Genomic DNA, 22779 nt, shown 5'->3' with positions numbered 1-22779 from the left:
CAAATTTTAATTTTTTAAAATATTTTTCGGATTTCATGCGCTTAATTTCATAAAATGCGTATTTCATGAGTTTTTATTTCTTATCAAAATGCGTATTGTTTTATATAGTGCAAATACATTTCAATATGCGAACTGCTGTACTTTACTCGTACGCATGTCTTCAGTGTTAAATCCAGTTAAATCGTTTATACGTAGTAGTGTGTATTTAATATTACGACGGCTAATACTGATAGGTGGATAGGTTATTAACGCAGCAAGCATACTTACGGCAGCGAAGCAATGCAAATGAATAGGAAGCCAAGTACAGCTGCATTGTGTACGTAACTGAGCACACTCCTCCATATGGCTTCAGTGGTTTAAGGAAGAGAAAGCTAATACGTTTGGATATATATATCAATGGCTACGTAGTAATCATAATTAGTCGACATGTAATGACTTGTTTACATAAGCTTTCATGATATAATCAACCATCATGAAATATAGGTAAGTATATCTTATTTTATTGGGGGTTATTTTCAGCGAAAATATTCAAATAAGTCTGTTTTAATATGTCTCACATAGTCTACTCTTAAACACTACGCTACTACCTCTATACATTCATTCATACATTCACTAATTGACATATTCATATCGTAGTTCATGGAGGTAGGCTTATACCTATACAGAGTGTACTTGTGTTCAGATAGATATATTTTTCTCGAAATAACCAATAATCTATACGAGTATTATGTATGTATCCTGGTCCATGCCATAAAGGACGCTTGTTGATTTCCTTTTAAAGGTTGAATTGAAAGGGAGTAATTGTAAAATGATTGTCTTAAGTACGATAGGCCTATCAGGAGAGTCTTTAGTATAGCGATATTTTTGCTTTTTGACAATCCGCCAGGATAGTGTTCTGCGTTTTTCTATGCTTGTTTTTGTTTTATGTAATTTATGCTTTTTGTATTATTGTATTTATTTTTATGGATAATAAATGAATATGAATATGAATAGGCCTTGTATATGCTGAGAAGAACGACGAGTATCTATTGAATTACTTATGGATATATTACCGGGGCCTATATAATTCTTATAAATAAATTGATTTCTCTCTATCGTAGGCCTATCAGGTATGTTTGGAATGACAGCCATCTTATGTATGTAAGCAAGTGTCAACACTACATGTGATCGATTATGTAATGTTTGTGTTTTGATCTTAGCTTAGGAAGAATTAAGATACCATGATTGTGAACTGTTAACAATAGGAAGGAGTACTCAATAATTAATGGTGGAGAGATTTTATTAAAAGAAAAACAATGTATATTTTGCTCATGACATGCAGTGCCTCAGTTTTCTATGGAATGAACTGTTTTAGAGATGAGGACCATAAGGGATTATTGCAGGTCAATCTTACAACGCACAATCTAATGATTAATGTTTAACCAATTTAGCGCTATTCAATAAACTTACAATCCATGAATTTAAAATACTGTTCCAAGTGAAATTATATTAAATGATAGTGCAATTAAGCATACGTCATGGGAGAAATAGGTCCATTGCGTGTTGACATAAACTATTCTGTGTTGAAATACGATTAATAATGTAATGGTTTGGTTACGAATTAGCTAACAGAGAGTCAAGGGACAATATTAACGACAGTCGGTAAAGCAAATCTAGTGACGTAAATGTTTAGTTCAGTGACATTTTAAACACGTCGTGTTTTTTGGATTAAAAATATTGCTGTTTATGTTTACGTAATGTTCAATATGTTATTATAAGTGCTTCCAGGGTTTTGTTGTGACGTTGAACGCCGTACGTCCAGAATAGGTAGAACCATACTAAAGATATTATCAGATAGTATATTATAAATATGATAAAATGAAGATTTATCAGACGAGCGGCCTACTATACTTTTTTTGGTGATGTCAAGTTTACATTGTCTTTTTCCAGGGTTGTGCCAAAAAATAATTTATCCCAATTTATTTTACCCTTCATTATTAACAATCGATAATTGTTTATTCTTACGCTCTGTCTACACTATCAAACTTTATGTGGCAAAAAAAAAAAATATTTGGCGATATCACTACCATATTTGGGCACATCACATCACATCATTTTTGTCAAACTAGTTTGATAGTGTAGACAGAGCTTTATAAGTTATATTTCCAACATTAGATTATTTCTTGTTTTATAAGTGTATGTTTATATCATTCGTTTTCCCAACTGGGAGAGAATGTCAGCATAGATGCATATAATATAAATTGGAAGTCAGATACAATTTTGTTTTGGCAATATGAATCTGTTTTCAATTAAATATTGAATATTTAAGTATGGAATAACAAATTGTACATTGTGTTTACTTACTGTATTTATAAAATGTTAAGACATTGAAAAAGTAAATGTTCTTGCTAGTGACGCGAACTGGGTTATGACTTGTTTTAATGTGTAACAGTTGATCTATTTCTGTGTGTATTAGCTGTGATGTTTACTCACTAGCAAATGTGTGACAAATATCACGCCTTCCATTTCAGTAAAGACAGTCCTTGGAGACAATTTGTATGTGATAAAATTGTGCAATTTATTAATAGGCCTACGAAGGAGGCTTACTAAAATGAATGCTTAATTGTCTCTCGAATGTGTGTGTACCTATGAACGAAACTTAGGAAGGTTTACAGTACACGTGTAAAGCATTTATTCTTTCGTTTTGCTTACTATGTCGGTCGGTTGGTCGGTGGTTGGTCGGTAAACACTCAAATTTGAGCACGCGACTGCAGCCATGTATATGGCCTTGTTACCTCGTAGGCCTTCCCAAACTCTTATTCTCGTTCGGTATGTAAAGCTTATATAGGCCTATTTGGGCATTCTATTCTAATTTTAGAAATCACGGTTTTTGTTTTTGCCCTGCCATGCCTAAAGCCGGCCAAGCGGTCAAACCACGACTCCTCGATTTCTCCTTACAAAAATGTCGAAGTAGTTAACTTTGCCATATTTTAAACGACGGTGTGTTAAATGGATATAAAGATGACTCGAGTCATAACATAGCAAAGAAAAAAACCATTAAAATAACATAATATCCTAAGATATTTATTACGACACGGTTTAGTTTTGAATACTATTGTGCTGCCTATACATAAACCATCACATTAACAGTTACCGAACCGATGTGTCTTCATCTGCTGTATACTAACATAAGGAAATTGAATTCTGTTCTATCATCGATTAAACACTGAGCAGTCGGATCGGAAGCACAATCAGACCCAAAATAGGGTGTCTTTTACTTCACAACTGCTGTACAGAAGAAAAGCATGCAACAACCCGGATAATATTATATATTGATTGCATATAAGAATATAATAATAAACATTGAAAACGTTTATAGTTCTGTTTGTGTATAGTGTACGTGTGTACATAGACTATATAGTATTGTCTAAAATTGATAATGTCAGGTTGGTGACGATGCGCTTATTTATTTATCTTCAATAATTTTGATTGCGTGAATAATTTATTGTTATGACGATGCAGACAATATAAAATGCGGATGATGAATGCAAGTAATTTAAGCTTGGTTCCGGTCCACTTACTACGCATGCGCAAACTACCAGCAACGCGCAGTTGTTGGAAAAACCTGAAGCTTAAACCATAGTCAATTTTACTTTCTATTGACTATGCTTAAACTAGCAAAGAAAATAATATTGAATAATCTTATGAATATTCCCAGGGATTGATGCCATGTGGCTGGATCTAAACTCAGAGGCCATCTTGGTGATTTCGGATTATACAAAATATTTCCATAGTGAGGAACGAACAAAAGACTGGCTTTTGATGCTTTTATAAATATCACTTAAATTTAGTTTAAATAACAAGCTTAACAATTATTTTAGTATCCAATCGATCTAAAATAGGTAACATGTAGTAGGTATACAGAATTTTAGGAACGTTTTAGTGCCTGCTCGATTCACATTGAGGCATGTCATTGTCATCAACCTACGAAAACCTCAAATACAATTAATACAATTTAAGCATGCAACAATCAAATATCGTAGCATAAGCTTTAGGATAAGTATCTATAATTATTAGTTACTAATTAACACAACATCACCACGTGTCACCACTCATCTATTTGTACAGGTAATATTGAGACTTTGGTGTCCTGATGCTGGTAGCAGCAATTACTATTGACTGACTGACTGACTCGTTGGAGCTTCATAAGACGAAACATCATTATTCTGTAAGGAATGAGTTCGTACTTTGAAGGATCACAACCACACATGAGGTAAACCATTTTCGATGATTTGGTATGGTATAGTTCTAAGGTTTCAAAGATAGGTTTAAAATAAAATGAAAATGTCACCAAAAGTAGGTTGTAAGGAAACCATTTTACTTTTCACTGAAATTAGTATTTCAAATAAAGATCAATTAATGACTTTACTTTGATCTAAAATTAATCTAATCAGAGAACATCGTCTACAATTATTGTAACCAGTTCGTTTAGTTAAATTTTCATAGCAACTAATTTGTCTGTAAAACTGATTGTTTTTCATTTACTTTTTTTATTTGAAAGTAAGAAACTTAGGCCTATATAGTGTTTGCAAATTACAAAACACAGTAAAAAAAAACTAATATCGTTTTTATTTGGCTCTGGCATCCATTTTAAGAGTGTTTGTCTGAGTATTAAATGTCTGTGAATCAATAAAAACTAACTTTTGCAATTTCGTTTTTGATAGTTTATAGTTATAGAGAATTTGGAATTTACTGAGTAACCGTCTCTAAAGTATGAGTTCACATGGACATAAACCTTTATAATTTTGTTTGGAATAATATCAAAACATAAATACTGTTTATATTCCACTACAGATTAGCAGCTCTTCAGCCTCTAATCGAGGAAGATGAATTTCGAGTAAAGTTACATAAGAGTGAAAGGCGTCCTCGATACCTACATCATCCCCCTGATGGGGGTTGGGGATGGATAGTTGTCGTTGGATCGTTTATGTGCATGTATATATCATTTGGAATACCAAGAACATTAGGCATATTTGTAAAACCACTTGTTGATAATTTTGAGAGCAACACCGGGACAATTGGATGGATTGTCTCAATGCCAATGACTCTCCTGCTAACTACTGGTAAGATATGAATGGTGCTAAATACATGCATACTGATGCATCCACTGTATTGCAGAATGATCAAATCAATTTCAGATGAAACAATAAGACTTCCGTTGGGCCTGTAAAGCTCTATCTACACTATCTACACTTATCAAATTTTATGTGACAAAAAATGTGATGTGCCCAAATATAGTAGTGATATGACGTCATTGTGTCCATATATCGGCACATCCATTTTTTTGGTCATACATTTTGGTAGTCTAGACAGAGCTTTACGTTACGGGACGGATATGATCCTTTGGTACATGTTTGCACATTCAAGAAAAATCTAGAATGAGTTATTTACAGTATTAATGTTAAGGTATTTATTTCTTTTTATTCTAGGTCCTATTGCAGGTGCACTATGCAAAAAGTATGGTTGTAGAATAATTGGAATTTTAGGTGGTGTGTTAGCAGGTACTGGACTCCTAATTGCTTACAGTGCTACCAACGTATTTTGTTTGGCAATTGGTCTAGGTATTCTTCCAGGTAATAATTAAGTTGATTATTCGACTGATTAAACTAACATGATAATGCATCACCACATGAAAGGAATGTCACCCCATGTGATCATCACAATATCACAATATTTATAGCAATTTATCTAAAATTGACTCATCTATTGATGTTTCTGTAATTCTTTTTCCTCCTTTTGTAAAAAGTTGTAAAATATCATATTTGTTGTTTTCTGATATTAGTTTCTGACTTTTTCAACGTATATCACAGTATGATAATTATGCATGTATTATACAGTAGTATGTTGTCGTTCAACTCTGTAGCTGGTAAGGGTTGATGAAATAAACAAAAAAGAAGAGTCCTCGCTAGTGGAAGAAAGAGCATGCCGAGGACCCATTGAGGCATTCTGTCTTGTGAAATTCCTTATGAATCACAACTTCATTGTAAACTTTCTAAAAATGAACACATTTTTTGTTGATGATATTTCAGGTCTAGGGTTTGGATTAGCTTCAACAGCAAGTGTCGTCATTGTCAGTCGGTATTTCGAGAATCTATTTATTTTAGCCAATGGCATAATCTACCTCGGTGGACCAATCGGTTATCTATCAATTCCTCCTATAGCACAGGTAATTACATATGTCTTTCATACAAATATTTTGTTTACCCAAGACACTTTGGGTTGATGTCTCTTGAAATACCGATTTGAAAAGAGCCTAAGTGGCAGGCCTACACATAAACAAGACTGGAAATTCCCAGATTAGAACATGTTCTGTCTGTCACCAAAATCACACTCTTTGACTATTTTAACTACAGATTTAATCTTCCAGACTAGAAAAACCAAAGCCCAGTTAACAAACAAAAATAATCTTAGGAATGGTTAATAATACTATAACAATGAGGGCAACTTTTTACCTCTTTTTGATTCGTATAGAAATTACTTGCTAATTTATTTGTATCCGTTTACACTTATTTTAAAGTTATTTTTGCAACTGTATGACTGGAGGGGAGCTGCATTAATATTATCAGGTGTCACTCTGCACATTGCTGTTGGAGGAGCGCTAATGAGACCAGTTCATCTTTCCAGAGACTTTAGAGAAGTAGATCTTCACGAAAACGATGATTCGCATATAGCTGACGAACAATTCACCAATAATGGCAATAAAAAACATAAACAACAGCCAACAGGAAGCAAACGTTTACGAAGCATTATAAGAAGCTTTGTCAGACATTTAGAATTACGATTATTTTGTGAAAATGCAATGTTTGTGATTTTGTTGCCGGTTATACTATTAAGTGGATTTGCTTATGAAGCGTGGTTAATATACGTTGCACCACAAGCAGAAGAGTTGCAAATTTCTGCTACAATGTCAGCGATTCTTCTTTCGTCCACTGGTGTTGGCGCTATAACTGGCCGTCTTGCGCAGATTGCCATCTTGCATTGGAACATTATTTCATCTTACAGTCTGTTGGCATTTGGCACTGTTATCGCTTGGTTGTCGTTAATGATGGACCCACTTTTTCAAAATTTTACCGGATTGTTAACTTTTTCTATAATATATGGTATAGCAACTGGCATCATGATGCCACTTGGACCTGTTCTCGTTCGCGATTACGTTGGTATGAATAAATTACCTGCTGCTCTTGGTTGGTTTAACCTTGTTCGTGGAACTGGGGCTTTACTTGGTGGCTCAATAACTGGTAAGTAAGTCCATTCATTTGTACGCTATATTCAGACGGCCAGTAAGACTTGGTCTCATTATAAGTATTACATTTATTGATTTAAAAACAAATATTCCATTGTTACATTGTTTGGTCATCTCCAAACTGTGTATTGTGCTGTTTTGAAAGAAATTCTGGAAATTACAAGCTCGTGGTCTGTGAACGAATGCCACGATAACAATAATTTCAAACTATGGTTGACATTGTGAAGTACCACTTCTGATGTTAATATAATCTATAATAAAGGCATAGAACGGATGGTGTGCACAGACGATTCAATTGTTGCTTTCCGATATCATGATTTTAAGGATTAGCCTTTATAACGAGTAGGTTTTGTCCATGTTTGCTAATAGTATGCCTACCCTGTAATAATGCATTTTTTTTTATTATGCTGCAGGTGTTCTTCATGATTACTATGGTAGCTATTACAAGCCGTTCATTGTGGTAGGAATGGTGCAGTTCATGTCTGTTTTGATGATTGTGTGTAAGCCATGTATTCAACAATTGATTGAAGGAAAAACATCATTGAAAAACGAAAAGGAACGAGAGTTGTCGCCATAGATAGAATTTGTCATTTCTTTTTTGTTGTTGTTAATCTTTTCCTTTCTTTTTGTTCATATTTATTGTTATTATAATAAGATTATTACTATTAATACTATATTGTTAATGTATTACTGTTTTTTTACTATCATTATTAATTTATTATCCTACTTTTTGTTATGAATTATTCAATTCAAGATTGTGGGTATATACATGATTGTACTTAATATCTATACATGCCAAAATACAGTGCCGCACAATGTAGTTGTCGAAGCAATTTTTTTACAATGTGAATACAATATAATATGCATTATTTTATACATTGTTTCATGTTCTTGAAACAATATTTACTTTTAAACAGCCGTAGTCGACGGTATATCACTACAGTAGAACCACGCCTTTTGGAACGCCCCAATTAAGGGGAAAGCCCTATTAAGGGGACAACCTTATTAAGGGGACAACCCTATTAAGGGGACAACCCCTATTAAGGGGACAACCCTATCAAGGGGACAACCCTATCAAGGGGACAACCCCTATCAAGGGGACAACCCTATCAAGGGGACAATCCTATCAAGGGGACAACCCTATCAAGGGGACAACCCTATCAAGGGGACAACCCTATCAAGGGGACAACCCTATCAAGGGGACAACCCTATCAAGGGGACAATCCTATCAAGGGGACAATCCTATCAAGGGGACAATCCTATCAAGGGGACAATCCTATCAAGGGGACAACCCTATCAAGGGGACAACCCCTATTAAGGGGACAACCCCTATTAAGGGGACAACCCCTATTAAGGGGACAACCCCTATTAAGAGGACAACCCCTATTAAGGGGACAACCCTATTAAGGGGACACCAAGTTTGGGGTTCTCTGCATGTGGTGTCTCAAATGTTGAATGTTCCATTGTTCTCCATTCCATTGCTTATGAGGTAGAGTATCATAATTTTAGTAGTAACCAAATTGATGAAGTCAGTGTTGAACAGGTTTAAACAAATAACTCCTTAATAATAAATATCGAATGCATGAGTAATGTGATAAACTGTAATCTGAAACAGAAGGGAAAAAGAATGTTTTAAGATTGGAGCAATTGTTGATCCATGGTTTAACACACGTTTACGCATGTTTTTAATATCACACACCTGAACCTACAAACCCACTCCGACCACGATACCCTTGTCTGTGCAATTGTCACTGTCAGTATTTGTAAAGTATTACCTTTTGTAATGAAAAAAAAAATGAAGCAAAAAAATAATTGTTTATTTAAAATACTAAAATTATAAATGTAAATAGGTAAAAATAACAGTACCGTAGTTATATTATTTAATTTCCAAAGCTGAGTGTCGATTTGTTTAACTATGCAGGAGTGTGCGTTTCTAATTTCCTTGGCAACGCAACAGTATCAAATGTCGCAATTAAGGTATGAACAATTACCATATCATCAACCGAAAAGCATATTTCAGTCATAATAATGAATTGGATACACCAATATTGTATATAGATAAGTTAAATTATGTTTGTAATATTATTCCTAATGATGATCAGAAACCAATAGCAATAGATAGATCGATATTGGTTTAATATTCTACAGGCATGGTAAATAATAATTGATTTGGTTAAATCTGCTAGCAATAACCATTGAGAGTTAATTCAACTTGATTCTTTCCTTATTGCAAACCTAAATAAACGTTTTTTGTGATTTATTTCATTTTTATATAGAGTAATATTTATTATGAATGATTAAGTTATTTAATTGCAATAGATTATAAAGTGACCTTATCAGTCGGGCAGTATGTAGTGCCTTTTATGTGTATTGTATATTTCCTATTAATATATATTATATTTATTAGGTCATCATGAGTATAACTCAATGTGAAATGATATATATATGTGTATATACAATTGAGTATTACAATATTCCTAAACGAGTGTACAGTAGGGGTATCAGCAATGACAGCCTAGGCTTTAGTTTACATTGGGTTAATAGATTTATCCAAAGAAATAAAATGCTATAGAATTTGGAAAGAACTGTGGAATGCGTGTTTTTGTTCATTCATTCATATCATATAACAGATTCTAGAAAGTTACGTTCGGCAACAAACTTTTATTCTGATTTCTATTTCTTAATTTCAAGAGGATTGAAGAATTTCGGATAGTTTTGAGGTAATGTTCCGTTTTGATATGATATGTTTCCCTTCATTCAGCCGTATTGCTTATTTCTGGATCCGGTACCAAATCTGGCATTAAATTATGTTTTCTGGTATAATTTCAGAATCTGACATAGGATGAAATTAATTATATTATTAATTGACCCTCATTAAATGTGAACGCAAACAATGTATAATGGAGGGAGCGCCATTTTGCTTATTCAGGAAATTTGTAAGAAAAATATAGGTACCTCAGTTTGTCCTTACCTTGTTTCAGATGGGATTTAAATTCGCAATATACAGCGCCACCTGTTGATTTCGCATCCTTAAGGATCCGTCTAAATAATCTTTTGCATAATGTTTGTTCAAAAAGATTCGCCTCTGTCAACATTCCGGACATTAATTCGGTTTAAAAATATGCAACGGAAAATTTCAATTTTTAATGTAGTCTAATTTCATAGACCTACTATATACGGTACCAGATTGTGATAATTCGGCCACGGAGTTTATATTTGAAATTCCTGCAAATTCAGTTGAAATCCGACAATACAGAAAATATTAATTCAGCTGGGCGCCGCATGGGATTAAACAACACATTCAGTTATTGAATGAGCCGCATCATGCATAGCGTATTTTGGAGGACTGATGTTCACCAACCCTATTGCATGCATATACACATATTATAAACTTGTGTCGATATTTTGAGCCTAATTATCTTATATTGCATGCATATATATAGTTCATCTCCCATCATCTCTAAATCTGGACTGAACTAGTGTTTTTTGCACACTATTTGTTTATTTATGTATTTGTATTTTTACTCTATGGATGTAAATTGTCCCAATTAAAGACAAGATGAAATTCCACTTAAAGCCGTCGTTATATGTTATGTGCCGAGATTATTCATGTTGTTTTCCGTTTGTTAAAAAATTATTATTTTCATGGTTTCCGCTTTTCTTATTGGTTTTCTTCTCTGGTTTAAATATATGTACTGATTTGTAACCGACTAAGTTGTTCCGGAGCTGCTTTCCGGAAGTTATTTGATACGGTAGCCAAGCGCGTAGAAAACACAACATACGCAACAAAGTATTGCATATTTATTATAAAAAATGATCAGTTATGTGATGAAGATTTGTCTTTTGTTATCGATATTCAGTGTTTTTGTCTACGGTAAGTTTGTACTATTGTTTAGTTATTAAACATTATGTAATTAAATTATATGAGTATGGAGGGATATCAAACTGCGATTAGGCCCATCGGTTACTGTATCAGGAAATAACATTATATTGTATTAACGTCGCCATCATCTATATATAAATTTACGTAAGTGCAAAATTCGATAAATCGCGGGTTATTTCTAGAATTTTTACTCGATGGTATATCAAGTTGATTCGTACCTTCGGTACTGATTTTAACCACCTGATGTAACATCCCATTTCGGACATTCGGTATAACACATTTAGTTATTGAATATGACTATATAATGGACACTCAGATACGCATATACCAACTTATTGTACGTGCCTTAAGTTAATGCTATCCTATCATCTAAACCCGGAATAAATTATTGTATTATTGATATTTTTGCACACAATTCTATATTGCTACTCCATGGATATAAATTCTCCGGATTAAAGATAAGATTATTTCCTTATTGGTTTTCTTCTTTGGTTTTGAATATATTTACTGAATTTTAAACGTTGTAATTCGTACAATACGTACACATTTAGGAGCTCCTTCCTGGTGTTGTTCTTTAAACATACTACTAAACACATGACAAGGTGATTGCATATGTACTATAAAAATGATCTGTTATATGATTTGTCTTACTTTATTACTTTCTGTGTTTTTGTCTATGGTAAGTTTGTACTATTGTGTTATTAAATAATTATGCATGGTTAGGGCGTATTGATGGATATAAAATTGCATAGGCAGTTGAAGTAAATAACCTTAAAGTGTATTTGTATTGCATACGCCATCATTATTACTAATATTGTGAACATGCTTGAAGTGACGAAGTGTTATACTAACAGGGCAAAGTATACCATACATCCGGGAACTGTTTGAGAGGGACTACAAAATTGTTTTTATGGCATGACACGGCTAGTACCTCAGCCTCAAATTGCTTCAATCAATGTTTGCATGTGCACTATTGATTTTTGTTTACAGGCATCTTTATCTTGGGCTAATCTAAACTGTTATTTATGTTCGCCCATTTCTTACAATCAGTAACTTAGACAACCGTATATACATTGATGTATATGTTCATTCTCTCCTGATCGTGGTGGACACTGTTTCAATGTCGGTTCAACACACATTCATTTCAATATTCATCACTTTACACTTTTTTTTAAATATCTATCTGTTTTTAAGGTGACATTGCTGATCAAACATGTTTTACTAATAATCCTCTTCGCTCACTGGGTCCCATAGCTGACACAACTTTTATCAGTAGCTTTATCGAATATGTAGAAGATCCACAAACACTCAGCATAACATTTGGACGGGTAGTTGATACTGGAAGTGGTAATAACATACAATTAAGATCATATACACCTGAACATGGAAAACATTTTAGAGACAAGCGCTATTATTACAGGCAATTTTTGTCAGAATCAGCTGGCAGTCACAGAGTTGGAGCTTTCTTCTGTAATGTGACAGGTTTGAGAAACCAAATGTCATCGTCATACATTCCTTTAATTATACTAGCAAATGAAGGTTAGTACGAAAAGAAAGCGTTAACCACCAAGATCAAAATAATTAAAACCATATTTATTTCAAAATTAAATTCACATTTTTAATTCGAAATTTAAGAGAAACGTTCAATCCAGTATTTTAAATATAATTTATTAAACATAATTTTATGCTTTTAAAAGTACCGTATTTGAAATGTATTTTAAACGGTGTTTTAAATATCTTATTACCTGCCAAAGAAGACACTTTTCGTATATTTTTGATTGATTACGACGAATAAATTATAAATATATAAAGTGTATTTAATATACAGCTTAGTAAATTAAAATGATAGATATAGCCATTGTTTTTAAAGCTTATATCAAACCTGAAAAGCAAACACAGACTGTAAGTTTTGGAGAAACTGTTACAATAAAGATGCATTTGATGGAAGGTTATGCAGATGATCTAAGATGGCGACATGATGGAAATGTTATTGATCACTGGTCTGGTTTAACCACTATCACAATTCCGTATGTCACGAAAGACGACGGTGGTATATATGAATGCTATCTAAATGGAAGCAGACAGGAAAGTAAACATGCCATTGTAAGACTTATTGTAAGAGGTAAATAAATGAATTACATAAACTATAAGAGATTAATCAATTAAATAAAATAATTATACATAATTATAATATACTACTTGGCTTTGTCTAAATTGTTTATTTGATTGGCAGTGTCAAGTGAACTTTTGAACCAATTTTTTTAATAGCATATTTCCCTTATTTATCAAAGATTATACTTTAAAATGAACTGCTTTAATTATTCAAGAATTACGAAACGTTCATTCAAACATCATCATTCATATTGCAGGTTGCTCGGCCTCTCGTTGGGGTGCTGATTGTCAATACCTCTGTCCTACGTGTTATAATAGTGGTGTATGTGATGATGTCTCTGGACTGTGTGTATGTCCACCAGGATTCAAAGGACAAGACTGTAGTGAAGGTAACTTAAAGACTTTCAAGTGAAATATGTTCAGTGTATACGTTAATAAACATTCTTCCTTTGAAACATATTCAAACTTTACACGTACATACACTTATATTTTATACAGAATGGTCAAACATTTCACAATTTAATTTATAACATTGCTTATGAAAAAAATACTATTGTATCGTATCGTACATTTCGGTTAGAGAAATAAAAGCACCATATTTCATGTTTCCTTCAGTTATACCTGATATTGTAGATACATATGTTCAGAAAGTCAAATAGGTATTTATTCATTAATAATTTTTTACTTTAATTTTTTATTTTGTTCTATGCTATCGCACATCGATGTCTTCACATCACTACTAACTGTATTTTTCTTTAGAAATTTATTGTTGAAATCTTTAATTTACTAATAACAATTATAAGCATAATTTATTTGTATAATATGTTTCTGGTGATTAGGTTGTGGAAATAACCAGTGGGGAAGATTATGTGCCCATGTATGTAGCAGTTCCAATCCTGGTTGTCCGGGTCACATGGGATGTGTACCAGACCCACTAGGATGCTCTTGCATGGCTGGATATAAAGGCCTTAACTGCGAAGGAAGTAAGCAAAAGTATATAATTATTTTGGTTATTACTGTATTTTATCCTTTTAAATTCAATAATTAAATGTTAAAAACTAATTCTTATTCAAAATCAAATCAAAGGATGTTCATCTTCAAATGGACAAATTTGTCAAGTAATTATTTGATGGTTGAATACGATTTTTTTTAGTATAACACGTAGTATTGTATACAATAAATGTATCTCTAATACAATTTTAATTAATTTTCAGTCGCGTGCAACGCTCACTATGTCGGTCGGTTGGTTGGTCGGTCGGTAAACTAACTAACTTGAGCCGCGACTTCAGCCATGTATATGGCCTTGCTAATATTATGTTACATGTATGTATTAGGTATTGCTTTAATAATAATAATAATAACTGGTACTTGATATAGCGCATTATGCTGAAAGCCTCAATGCGCTTTACAAAGACAGAAAATTTTGAAAAATTACAAATTAAAAAGGTGGGTTTTGAGGAGAGATTTGAAGACACTGGTGGAAGTAGCCTGACGGATTTCAATAGGCAACGCATTCCATAGAGAAACGGATGCCGAAGAAAATGAACGATTTCCATAAAACTTAGTGGAGGGATGAAATATATGGGCAAGAAGAGACTCAGATCTAGATCTCAGAGACCGCTTAGGAACATAAGGTTGAATAAGTTCAAAAATGAACTTAGATGAAGAATTATGAAGAGCTTTGAAAACAAAGAGCAGGATCTTGAATGTAATTCTTTGTGTTACCGGAAGCCAGTGAAGCTGTCTCAGCACAGGTGTGATATGTTGCCTTATGGGGCTTTGAACGACCAATCGGGCAGCTGTGTTCTGGACTCGCTGAATTTTAGAGATATCCTTTGCTGGTAAGCCATAAAGTAATGAGTTACAACAGTCTAGCCTTGATGTAACAAAGGCGTGAACAAGAATCTCAGTTGATCTTGAATCCAGGTACTTCCGAATGCTTCCAATTTTACGAATAGCGTGAAGCCCAGCTTTGCAGATGTTATGTACCTGATTGGACATACAAAGCGTTGAATCCATGACAACTCCAAGGTTTCTACAGGATGACGAAGGTTGAATGAAAGAATTACCAATCTTAACAGAGGCAGTCCAACACGCAGGCTTAAAACGAGAAGAAAAATGAATAAGTTCTGTTTTAGCATCATTCATAACCAGGTTGTTAGATTGACACCATGCTCTGACTTCGGCAATACAGGATTCAAGTTTACTGACAGCAGAATTACGCTGATTAGGGTTGAAAGTGACATAAAGCTGAGTGTCATCAGCGTACGCCATACACTTCACATTGTGAGATTCAATAAGGTCAAGTAGTGGGGCGGTAAATAAAATAAACAGAAGAGGACCAACCACAGACCCTTGTGGAACACCAACTGTAAGCAGAGTCGGGTTCGACAAAACATCCTTGATGACAATGGACTGGGACCTATCATTTAGATATGATGCAAACCAATTATGACCAATTCCAGAGATACCGTAACGTGATGATAGACGATGTAATAACTGCTTATGGTTGATGGTGTCAAAAGCAGCACTGAAGTCTAAAAGGACCATAAGAACCTCATTATGGTTGTCAAGTGCAATGCTAATATCATTATGCACAAGAAGAAGTGCAGATTCTACACTATGGTTTGGACGATAGGCGGATTGTCTAGTGGCAAATAACCCATTTCTATTCAGATATGATTGCAGCTGACTGGACACAACCCTCTCAATAATTTTTCCAAGAAATGGAAGATTGGAAATGGGTCTGTAACTTGCAAATTCCTCAACATCCAAAGATGGCTTCTTTAACAATGGTGTTATGCAGGCATGTTTGAGTGAAGATGGAAAGATACCTGAGCTCAGTGAGGTGTTGACAACTTTGGTAAAGAAGGGAAGAAGGGTAGGAAGACAAGTCTTAAATAATTTAAGAGGAAGCGGATCCAGGGAGCAAGAGGTAATGGAGGCTGACCTAATGACATTAAGTAAATCATCAGCAGAGACAGGGTCAAAGGTATTGAAATTACTTTTACATGATTGAGATTCAACATAAAGAAGGGAGGTTGATGAAAAAGTTCTGCAATATCTCTCAATCTTATTCTTAAAAAAGTCAGAGAAAAGATTTGCAAGAGTTTTAGCATCATCATGAGCAGGAAGAGGACTAGAGATGGCAGTAGATGTTAACTTGTCAACAACACGGAATAACTTGCGTTGATCACATCCTAATACCTCATCTTTGTGATACTCCGTCTTGGCCTTATAAAGATGTTCATTGTAGTTAGTGCACTGATTATGGTACAGTTGTTTGTCTACCATGAGACCAGATTTCAGCCACTTGCGCTCCAGACGTCGACGCTCCTGCTTCATTGAATGATGTTCACCTGTATACTAGGGTGCATGAGGGCGAAGCACAAGAGTGCGAAGCATAGGTGGAGAATGAGAATCTAATATTTTCTGTAACGACACATTATACCCCTTCACCATAGAATCAATGTCAGAGGCCAGGGAACATTGTGAGAGAGAATCAAGAACATCAGACTGGAATTTGACGATGTCTATGTTTTTGACATTTCGTGAAACTACTTGTGTTATGCTGGGCCCAGGACGATTGATGTCAACCTGACACTTAATGGCATGATGGTCCGAAGGCATACCATGTTGGATGGATATTTTGCTAAGCAGGTCAGATTCTTTGCGGGAGATAAGTAAATCTAAAGTATGGTTGGCGATGTGAGTTGGGTCATGGATGTGCTGATATAAATCGAATGTCTCAAGAGTGTTGAGCAACAATACAGCATCCCTGTTGTTAGAATTATCAACATGAAAGTTAAAATCGCATAAAATGACTAACTTGGAGGAGTTCACACTTAATGATTCTAGTAAAGAAGAAAATTCATTAATGAACATAGATGAGGTTAATTTGTTTTTGACATTTGGAGGAACCCTATAGACAACCACAAGCTGAAAAGAGGAAGAAAAAGAAGCCAAAGTAATCTTTGAGCATTCCATGGATTTGAAAGGAGGAGACTCGCAACAATGTATCTGAATACCATCACGAACAATGACTGCAATGCCACCACCCCGGCCATGAGTCCGAGGGGTATGAACAACATTGTAGTTAGGCAGTGTTGTTTTTATATCAGCAATGGTGCGATCATCTCTACTATCACCCGTCAGCCATGTCTCCACAACAGCCAGTATATCAAGATGATTATCAATGATAAAATCACAGAGCGCAGTTGATTTGTTCTTGGCCCTAATAGATCTGGCATTCCATGTGGCTAAGTTAATCTTAGCACCCGAGTGACTGGGCAGGCGATGGCTGATGGTGGTGGGGTAGCATAAGTTGGTAAAGTTGACACCACGACCTGCTTTAGGTAAAGAATGCTGGGTAGAAAGAACAGGTATAGGTTTCCGAATAGTAACTCTTTTACCAGCCCTACAGCCACGGTATGATCTGAAAATACCGCATTCTTTCAACACCTGATATGTAGAGGGGGAAATCCATTGTCTACGACAATTTCGAAGTTGTAGTAGCGTACCCCTACTATACACACGCAAGTCAAAGGTAGATACAGGGCTAGGCCCAGTATAGAGAGATGGATAGACACCAAAGGAATTAATGGGGCTAGGCCTAGGCCAGCATAGCACAGGGCTAGGCCTAATGTTTACATCAGGTTGAGGGGGCCAAAAGGGCTTACCAACAGTGAACCATTCAGACCAAGTAGGCTGTACTCCACCAGTTTGAAGCCTACAAAAATCACTACTAAAAACACTAAAATGAGAAGCAGAAGTGAAATATTGAGGAAAATAAGTCATCTTCTGGATTCAATGTTGAAACAATTACATTGAATCAATAAAAATATGGTCAAAAAAGTGGAAATTAATTAAAATTTCCAGGAACAATGTAAAGGCAGCTACAGCACACAGCTTGCTGAATTAAATCAGTAACAATCATGAACATAGAGTTTACAATTACATAACAAAGGTTTCATTTCTAAAAAACATTTCAAACGATACGACGGCCGAAACAATTTTTGTTTTTTTAAATTGTCCACAGCTTGTGAAACAACAGGGTATTATGGATCAACTTGTAGTGAGCAATGTCACTGTGCAGCTGGCGTGACTTGTGATCCAAGCAGAGGATGTCCAGATGGACCATGTGAGCCTGGATATTCTGGAATAAACTGTCAAGGTCTGGACGTTATATATACAGACATTTATGGATCCACCACTGCTTGTTTATTTAATATTAAATATCAGTTACGGTATTATTTCGATCTTAGAGCAACACAATGTTACTATTTTTGGGGTTTTTTTCAAAATCATAAAAAAAACGGTTATGATTTGCTGCTAAACTGAATATGTAAAATAATGTTATACACATACACGTTCAATATTGTCTAAAATGTATTATAATTATTATATTCAAAATTACATCAAGATTGAATTAGGCTACTTGTATTGTATTTCACCAATTAAAAGTATGTAAATCATAACTAATGATATTTTAAATGTATAATAATAGGTATAATATGTTATTGTTCTTCAAAACTAGTACTATTGTCATGTGATCATTTGTAATTCATGTATTGTTTTGGAATCCCATTATAAAGATTAGGCATTTAATATTGTATTTGCTGTTAAACATTTTAGTTCCTAATGAATGTACTGGTGGATGGTATGGTGATCTATGTAAGTACCAGTGTCATTGTGAAGATGATGGACCATGTGATAGAAACACAGGAAGTTGTGGTGATAGAAAATGTAAGAATCTTTGGATAGGATCTGATTGCCAACTTGGTAAGCAAATAAATGATGATGTTATTACCTCCGCCAAGGAGGTTATATTTTCACCCCTGTATGTTTGTGTGTTTGTGTGTGTGTGTGTCTGTGAACAGCCTGGAAGCCACAGTTTTTATCCGATTCTCAACAAATTTGGCCACAATGATCTATGCCCCAAAAGCTCGGACGAGTTCGAATTTGAGGGGGAAAGGTCATAGGTCAAGGTCACAACTAACAAAATACTATTTTACTGCCTAGAGACCACAGTTTTGATTCGATTCTCACCAAACTTAGCCACAATGATCAATGACTCATCATATAATTTTGGTTAAATTTTTAAGGGTCAGGGTTAAAGATCAAGGTCCACAAAAAAAAATAAAATTTAAAAAAAAACTCTCAGCGGGACTTGAACCAGGGACCTTAACTGCGAGAGGCTGGATACATAACCATTACACCAAACTCTCATCCACAACTTTGTAGTGTGCAGTTAGACTATTTACACTTTAGAACTAATAAAAAAAATGTAAAAAAAAACATTTTCGAGGGGAATTTTATGTAGGGGAATTTTACAGTAGGCGGAGGTTTGTACTCTCGGAGTACCCTCTAGTTAATTTTATATTTATTTATTTAGGAAAATTAAAGGCATTTTCCCTAATGTATGTATTTCTAGTTAGTTTAAGAAGATATTATACATTTTCTAAGCCTCTCTTCTTTAATTTAAAATTGTAATTGGTTTAATTTTTCATGTTTCCCAGACGGAAGAACAAATGTCAATTTAGTTGTTCCTTCTAGCAACCGAGGTACATTATTGACAATCACGTGCATTGTCCAGGCAAATCCAATACCACGTGACGAAGACATTAAAGTATTACACGGTGACGTAGTTCTTGGAAATGGTGTGTCTACGGTTACAGAATGGAACTACACAACCACTATAGTGTTTAGCGATATTAATATTAAAGAAGATGATTTTTTTAAATGCCAAGTGCAATCAGACATTTCTGGTAATGCAAAAACTGAGGAAGCTGTAACCATTTATGGTAAGTGATCTGTGATTGTATTTGTTGATATGATGTTGCTTTTGAATATCTCAAATACCACAGTTTTATTTCTCAGTATAGGCCTATTTCCTTGATCATAATACATACTACATAATACTATTATACAAGTATATATATATATATTAGTAACTATACCTGAATTATTGTTATTTATCTAATTCGAATAGGAGCATTTACCTAGTGGATATGACTACACTACTAAATTGTTTTCATTAAAATGTTGGCAAAAAAATTAAATTTTAAGTTTATTTCAGATCCTCCAGTAATGACAACAAAACCCAATGTGATAGTCTCAAATTCTACAGTTACAATATCATGGAATGAGTGGACAGCTACTGGTCAAAATGGAGATGGCCCTCTAATAGGATACTCTGTCTGCTATCGACAAACTGCAGAGAAATGGAAGCCATGCTCTGAATTGGTAACAGGGTTATCAATCACTTACAATATTGAGGCTTATGGAGAAGATGGCCTTCACCGAGGCGTAGATTATGAGTTAGGGGTGAGAGCTGTTCGACCTGGTAACTTAGGAAATGCTAACATGAGTCCTTTGACACAACTTGTTATTCCTTGTCTTCGTAAGTAAAACCATGGTAAAACATATTAAAGTTGCATAATAATCAACTAGTTTATTTATTTTCATGCACGAGTTAGGTGAAACGTTATGAAGAAACATTCCATTAACATAGAAAAATATTTTTAATGACGTAACCAACCCAATCGGTAAAATGTTCCTTTCAAAGTCTTTACATTACAATCAACATTGATTACCTATGGCACTATTTTTGTAAATGTATCTGCTAAAAGTTATATTACTGTAGGTATTGAATTGCTTGTTACTATTTTATCTTTAAGTTCCTGATGCTGTCCAAAATGTAAAGATGGAAAGCCGAAAGAACTCCATTACTATTACGTGGACATCTCCAGAAGCTGAACACTGCAAGATCGACTTTTACAAACTGAAATATAAACTTCAAAATCAGTGTTTGTGTGCTAAAAATCAAAATGAAGATGAATCGACTGTCTGGTTATCGGAAACCAGCCATACCATTACTAGTTTAGAGGCGTACACAAGTTATATTATCAACATCAGTGCTGTTACTCATCAGCTAAAAGATGATCAATACTTAGAAGGACTAATAACAACTGTCAATGCAACAACTAGTGAAGAAGGTAATAAAAACACATTTGATATGTATAATTCTTTTACTAATAATTCACTGTATGATAATTGTTTTCGCTACAAAGAATTATTTATTTGTATTATATTTATATAATGTTCCTCTTTTTATTCAGATTTTCAAAAGCAGTTTCCAGCAAGCTTCGTTGTTGGAATGATGTTTGTTGGTGTACTTATTGGAATTGTCTTAACCCTTTTCACATGTTTTGTATTTAGCAAAGTACGAATATCAAATCCACGGGTAATGTATAAATTCAAAATATGACAATTTAAAAGAATTGTATGCTAAAAAAAAAGCTTTATTGTATTGGTAAATGTTTCGTTATTTCTATTGTTTTTAAGATACTCAAATCAAGAGATGATAAAAGACTAGAGGTAAGACAATGTTACCAGTAATTAAACATCATGGATTAACGTACATTCAATATTTTGACAAATAAAAACAAACCTGTATAATAATGAAGTGTGGTAAAGATCTTTCTATTTTATTTTCAAGGTAACCAAATCAAAAGATGGTAAACAACAAGAGGTAAGACAATGGTACACCCTTCTCATCATTTACTGAATGGTGTGACGTTGTAGACCCTTATTCTGTCCCAGATTAAACAAATTGATATAATAATTAAATTGAACAAAAATATTACAATTTTATTTACAGTAAGTTACCATTATTAACTTATTATTTGTATCATCCATTGTCTTCCATTTGTCAATGTTTGGATTTCAGAATTATTTATTATTTTTAGTTACAGGAATATGCGACTTACAGTGCTGACGAAAACAACGACAATACTTACCAAGAAATACAGATGAAGGATGACACACATCAAGTATATGTGAATGTTTCAGCAAAGAAAGATACAAATTAAATTATCCCAGCCCCAATTGCATTATAAATGATGCATTATATATCTCTCCACTGTAAATTCACTATACGATTTTCCAATTATTAGTTAGTTAAATCATGGAGGAAGTCAACCAAACTGGTTTTTGTTTTGATTATGAGCAATGTATTCCTCTTAGATTATATACTATGTTGTTTGCTTGTACGATTAGCTGTATATTATTGTTGGTCAGGTATTTGTCCTAACTCTGACGTAATTTGTTCTTGATACTAAGTAAATCGAGAATTAAAATTATCGGGAGGAAGTTCAAGTTCACTCAGATCACTAACCATGCGTTCAGGCTGGGTTGGATTTAGATTGAGAATACTGATTGGATATGACCAGATAACTAGCCTAACTCTTGGCTGATGGCTAAAAAAATGATTGTGTAAATATTTTAAGATTAATTGTATTATTGTTCCCTGAAAGTTAAGCATATATTCTTAATTATGATGACGACACAATGTCTAATTACTTTGGTCATATTTATCGTGTTTTTTCCTATCGTTTATTTAACACAAATAAGATATAGGAACCAAACATTATAATAGCATATTTTATTATTGATTATTGCATTGATAATTATTATAAAGAGTAATAAGAAAAGCTTTAAA

General features: G+C 34.0%; 2 protein-coding genes across 5 annotated transcripts; both read left to right on the top strand.

The window, feature by feature from the left end:
• Nucleotides 1–194: 194 nt before the first annotated feature.
• On the top strand, nt 195–8102 carry LOC144844331 (monocarboxylate transporter 13-like). Its single transcript, XM_078701188.1, has 7 exons — nt 195–483; nt 4108–4252; nt 4834–5102; nt 5469–5612; nt 6069–6205; nt 6557–7277; nt 7696–8102. The coding sequence occupies exons 2-7, from the start codon at nt 4215–4217 to the stop codon at nt 7857–7859; spliced, it is 1473 nt and encodes a 490-aa protein (XP_078557314.1). The 5' UTR covers nt 195–483; nt 4108–4214; the 3' UTR covers nt 7860–8102.
• Nucleotides 8103–10982: 2880 nt separating this feature from the next.
• Nucleotides 10983–22741, top strand: LOC144845840 (uncharacterized). 4 transcript variants are annotated; one of them, XM_078703294.1, is made up of 14 exons: nt 10984–11156; nt 12360–12704; nt 13036–13287; nt 13535–13666; nt 14117–14260; nt 18316–18450; nt 18912–19058; nt 19796–20080; nt 20356–20679; nt 20957–21274; nt 21398–21501; nt 21624–21656; nt 21778–21810; nt 22028–22741. In XM_078703294.1, the coding sequence occupies exons 1-14, from the start codon at nt 11096–11098 to the stop codon at nt 22148–22150; spliced, it is 2436 nt and encodes an 811-aa protein (XP_078559420.1). In that variant the 5' UTR covers nt 10984–11095; the 3' UTR covers nt 22151–22741. The 4 variants fall into 4 exon arrangements, with proteins under 4 accessions (XP_078559422.1, XP_078559420.1, XP_078559419.1 ...); XM_078703293.1 differs by having other exon boundaries at nt 21398–21522; XM_078703296.1 differs by lacking the exon at nt 21398–21501 and having other exon boundaries at nt 10983–11156; nt 22028–22135.
• Nucleotides 22742–22779: the final 38 nt, after the last annotated feature.

The sequence above is a fragment of the Antedon bifida genome, chromosome 6, assembly GCF_963402885.1.
Source record: "Antedon bifida chromosome 6, ecAntBifi1.1, whole genome shotgun sequence".
Lineage (NCBI taxonomy): Eukaryota > Metazoa > Echinodermata > Crinoidea > Comatulida > Antedonidae > Antedon > Antedon bifida.
This window is presented reverse-complemented; position numbering and strand designations above follow the sequence as displayed.

Bases quoted from the DNA above. Each gene is read 5' to 3' on its own strand.
- LOC144845840 (XM_078703293.1), top strand. From the start codon at position 11,096: ATGATCAGTTATGTGATGAAGATTTGTCTTTTGTTATCGATATTCAGT. The intron at 12,705-13,035 runs GTTAGTACGAAA...TTGTTTTTAAAG, and splicing joins AATTATACTAGCAAATGAAG to CTTATATCAAACCTGAAAAG. The intron at 18,451-18,911 runs GTCTGGACGTTA...TAAACATTTTAG, and splicing joins TTCTGGAATAAACTGTCAAG to TTCCTAATGAATGTACTGGT.
- LOC144844331 (XM_078701188.1), top strand. From the start codon at position 4,215: ATGAGTTCGTACTTTGAAGGATCACAACCACACATGAG. The intron at 4,253-4,833 runs GTAAACCATTTT...ATTCCACTACAG, and splicing joins GGATCACAACCACACATGAG to ATTAGCAGCTCTTCAGCCTC. The intron at 6,206-6,556 runs GTAATTACATAT...CTTATTTTAAAG, and splicing joins CAATTCCTCCTATAGCACAG to TTATTTTTGCAACTGTATGA.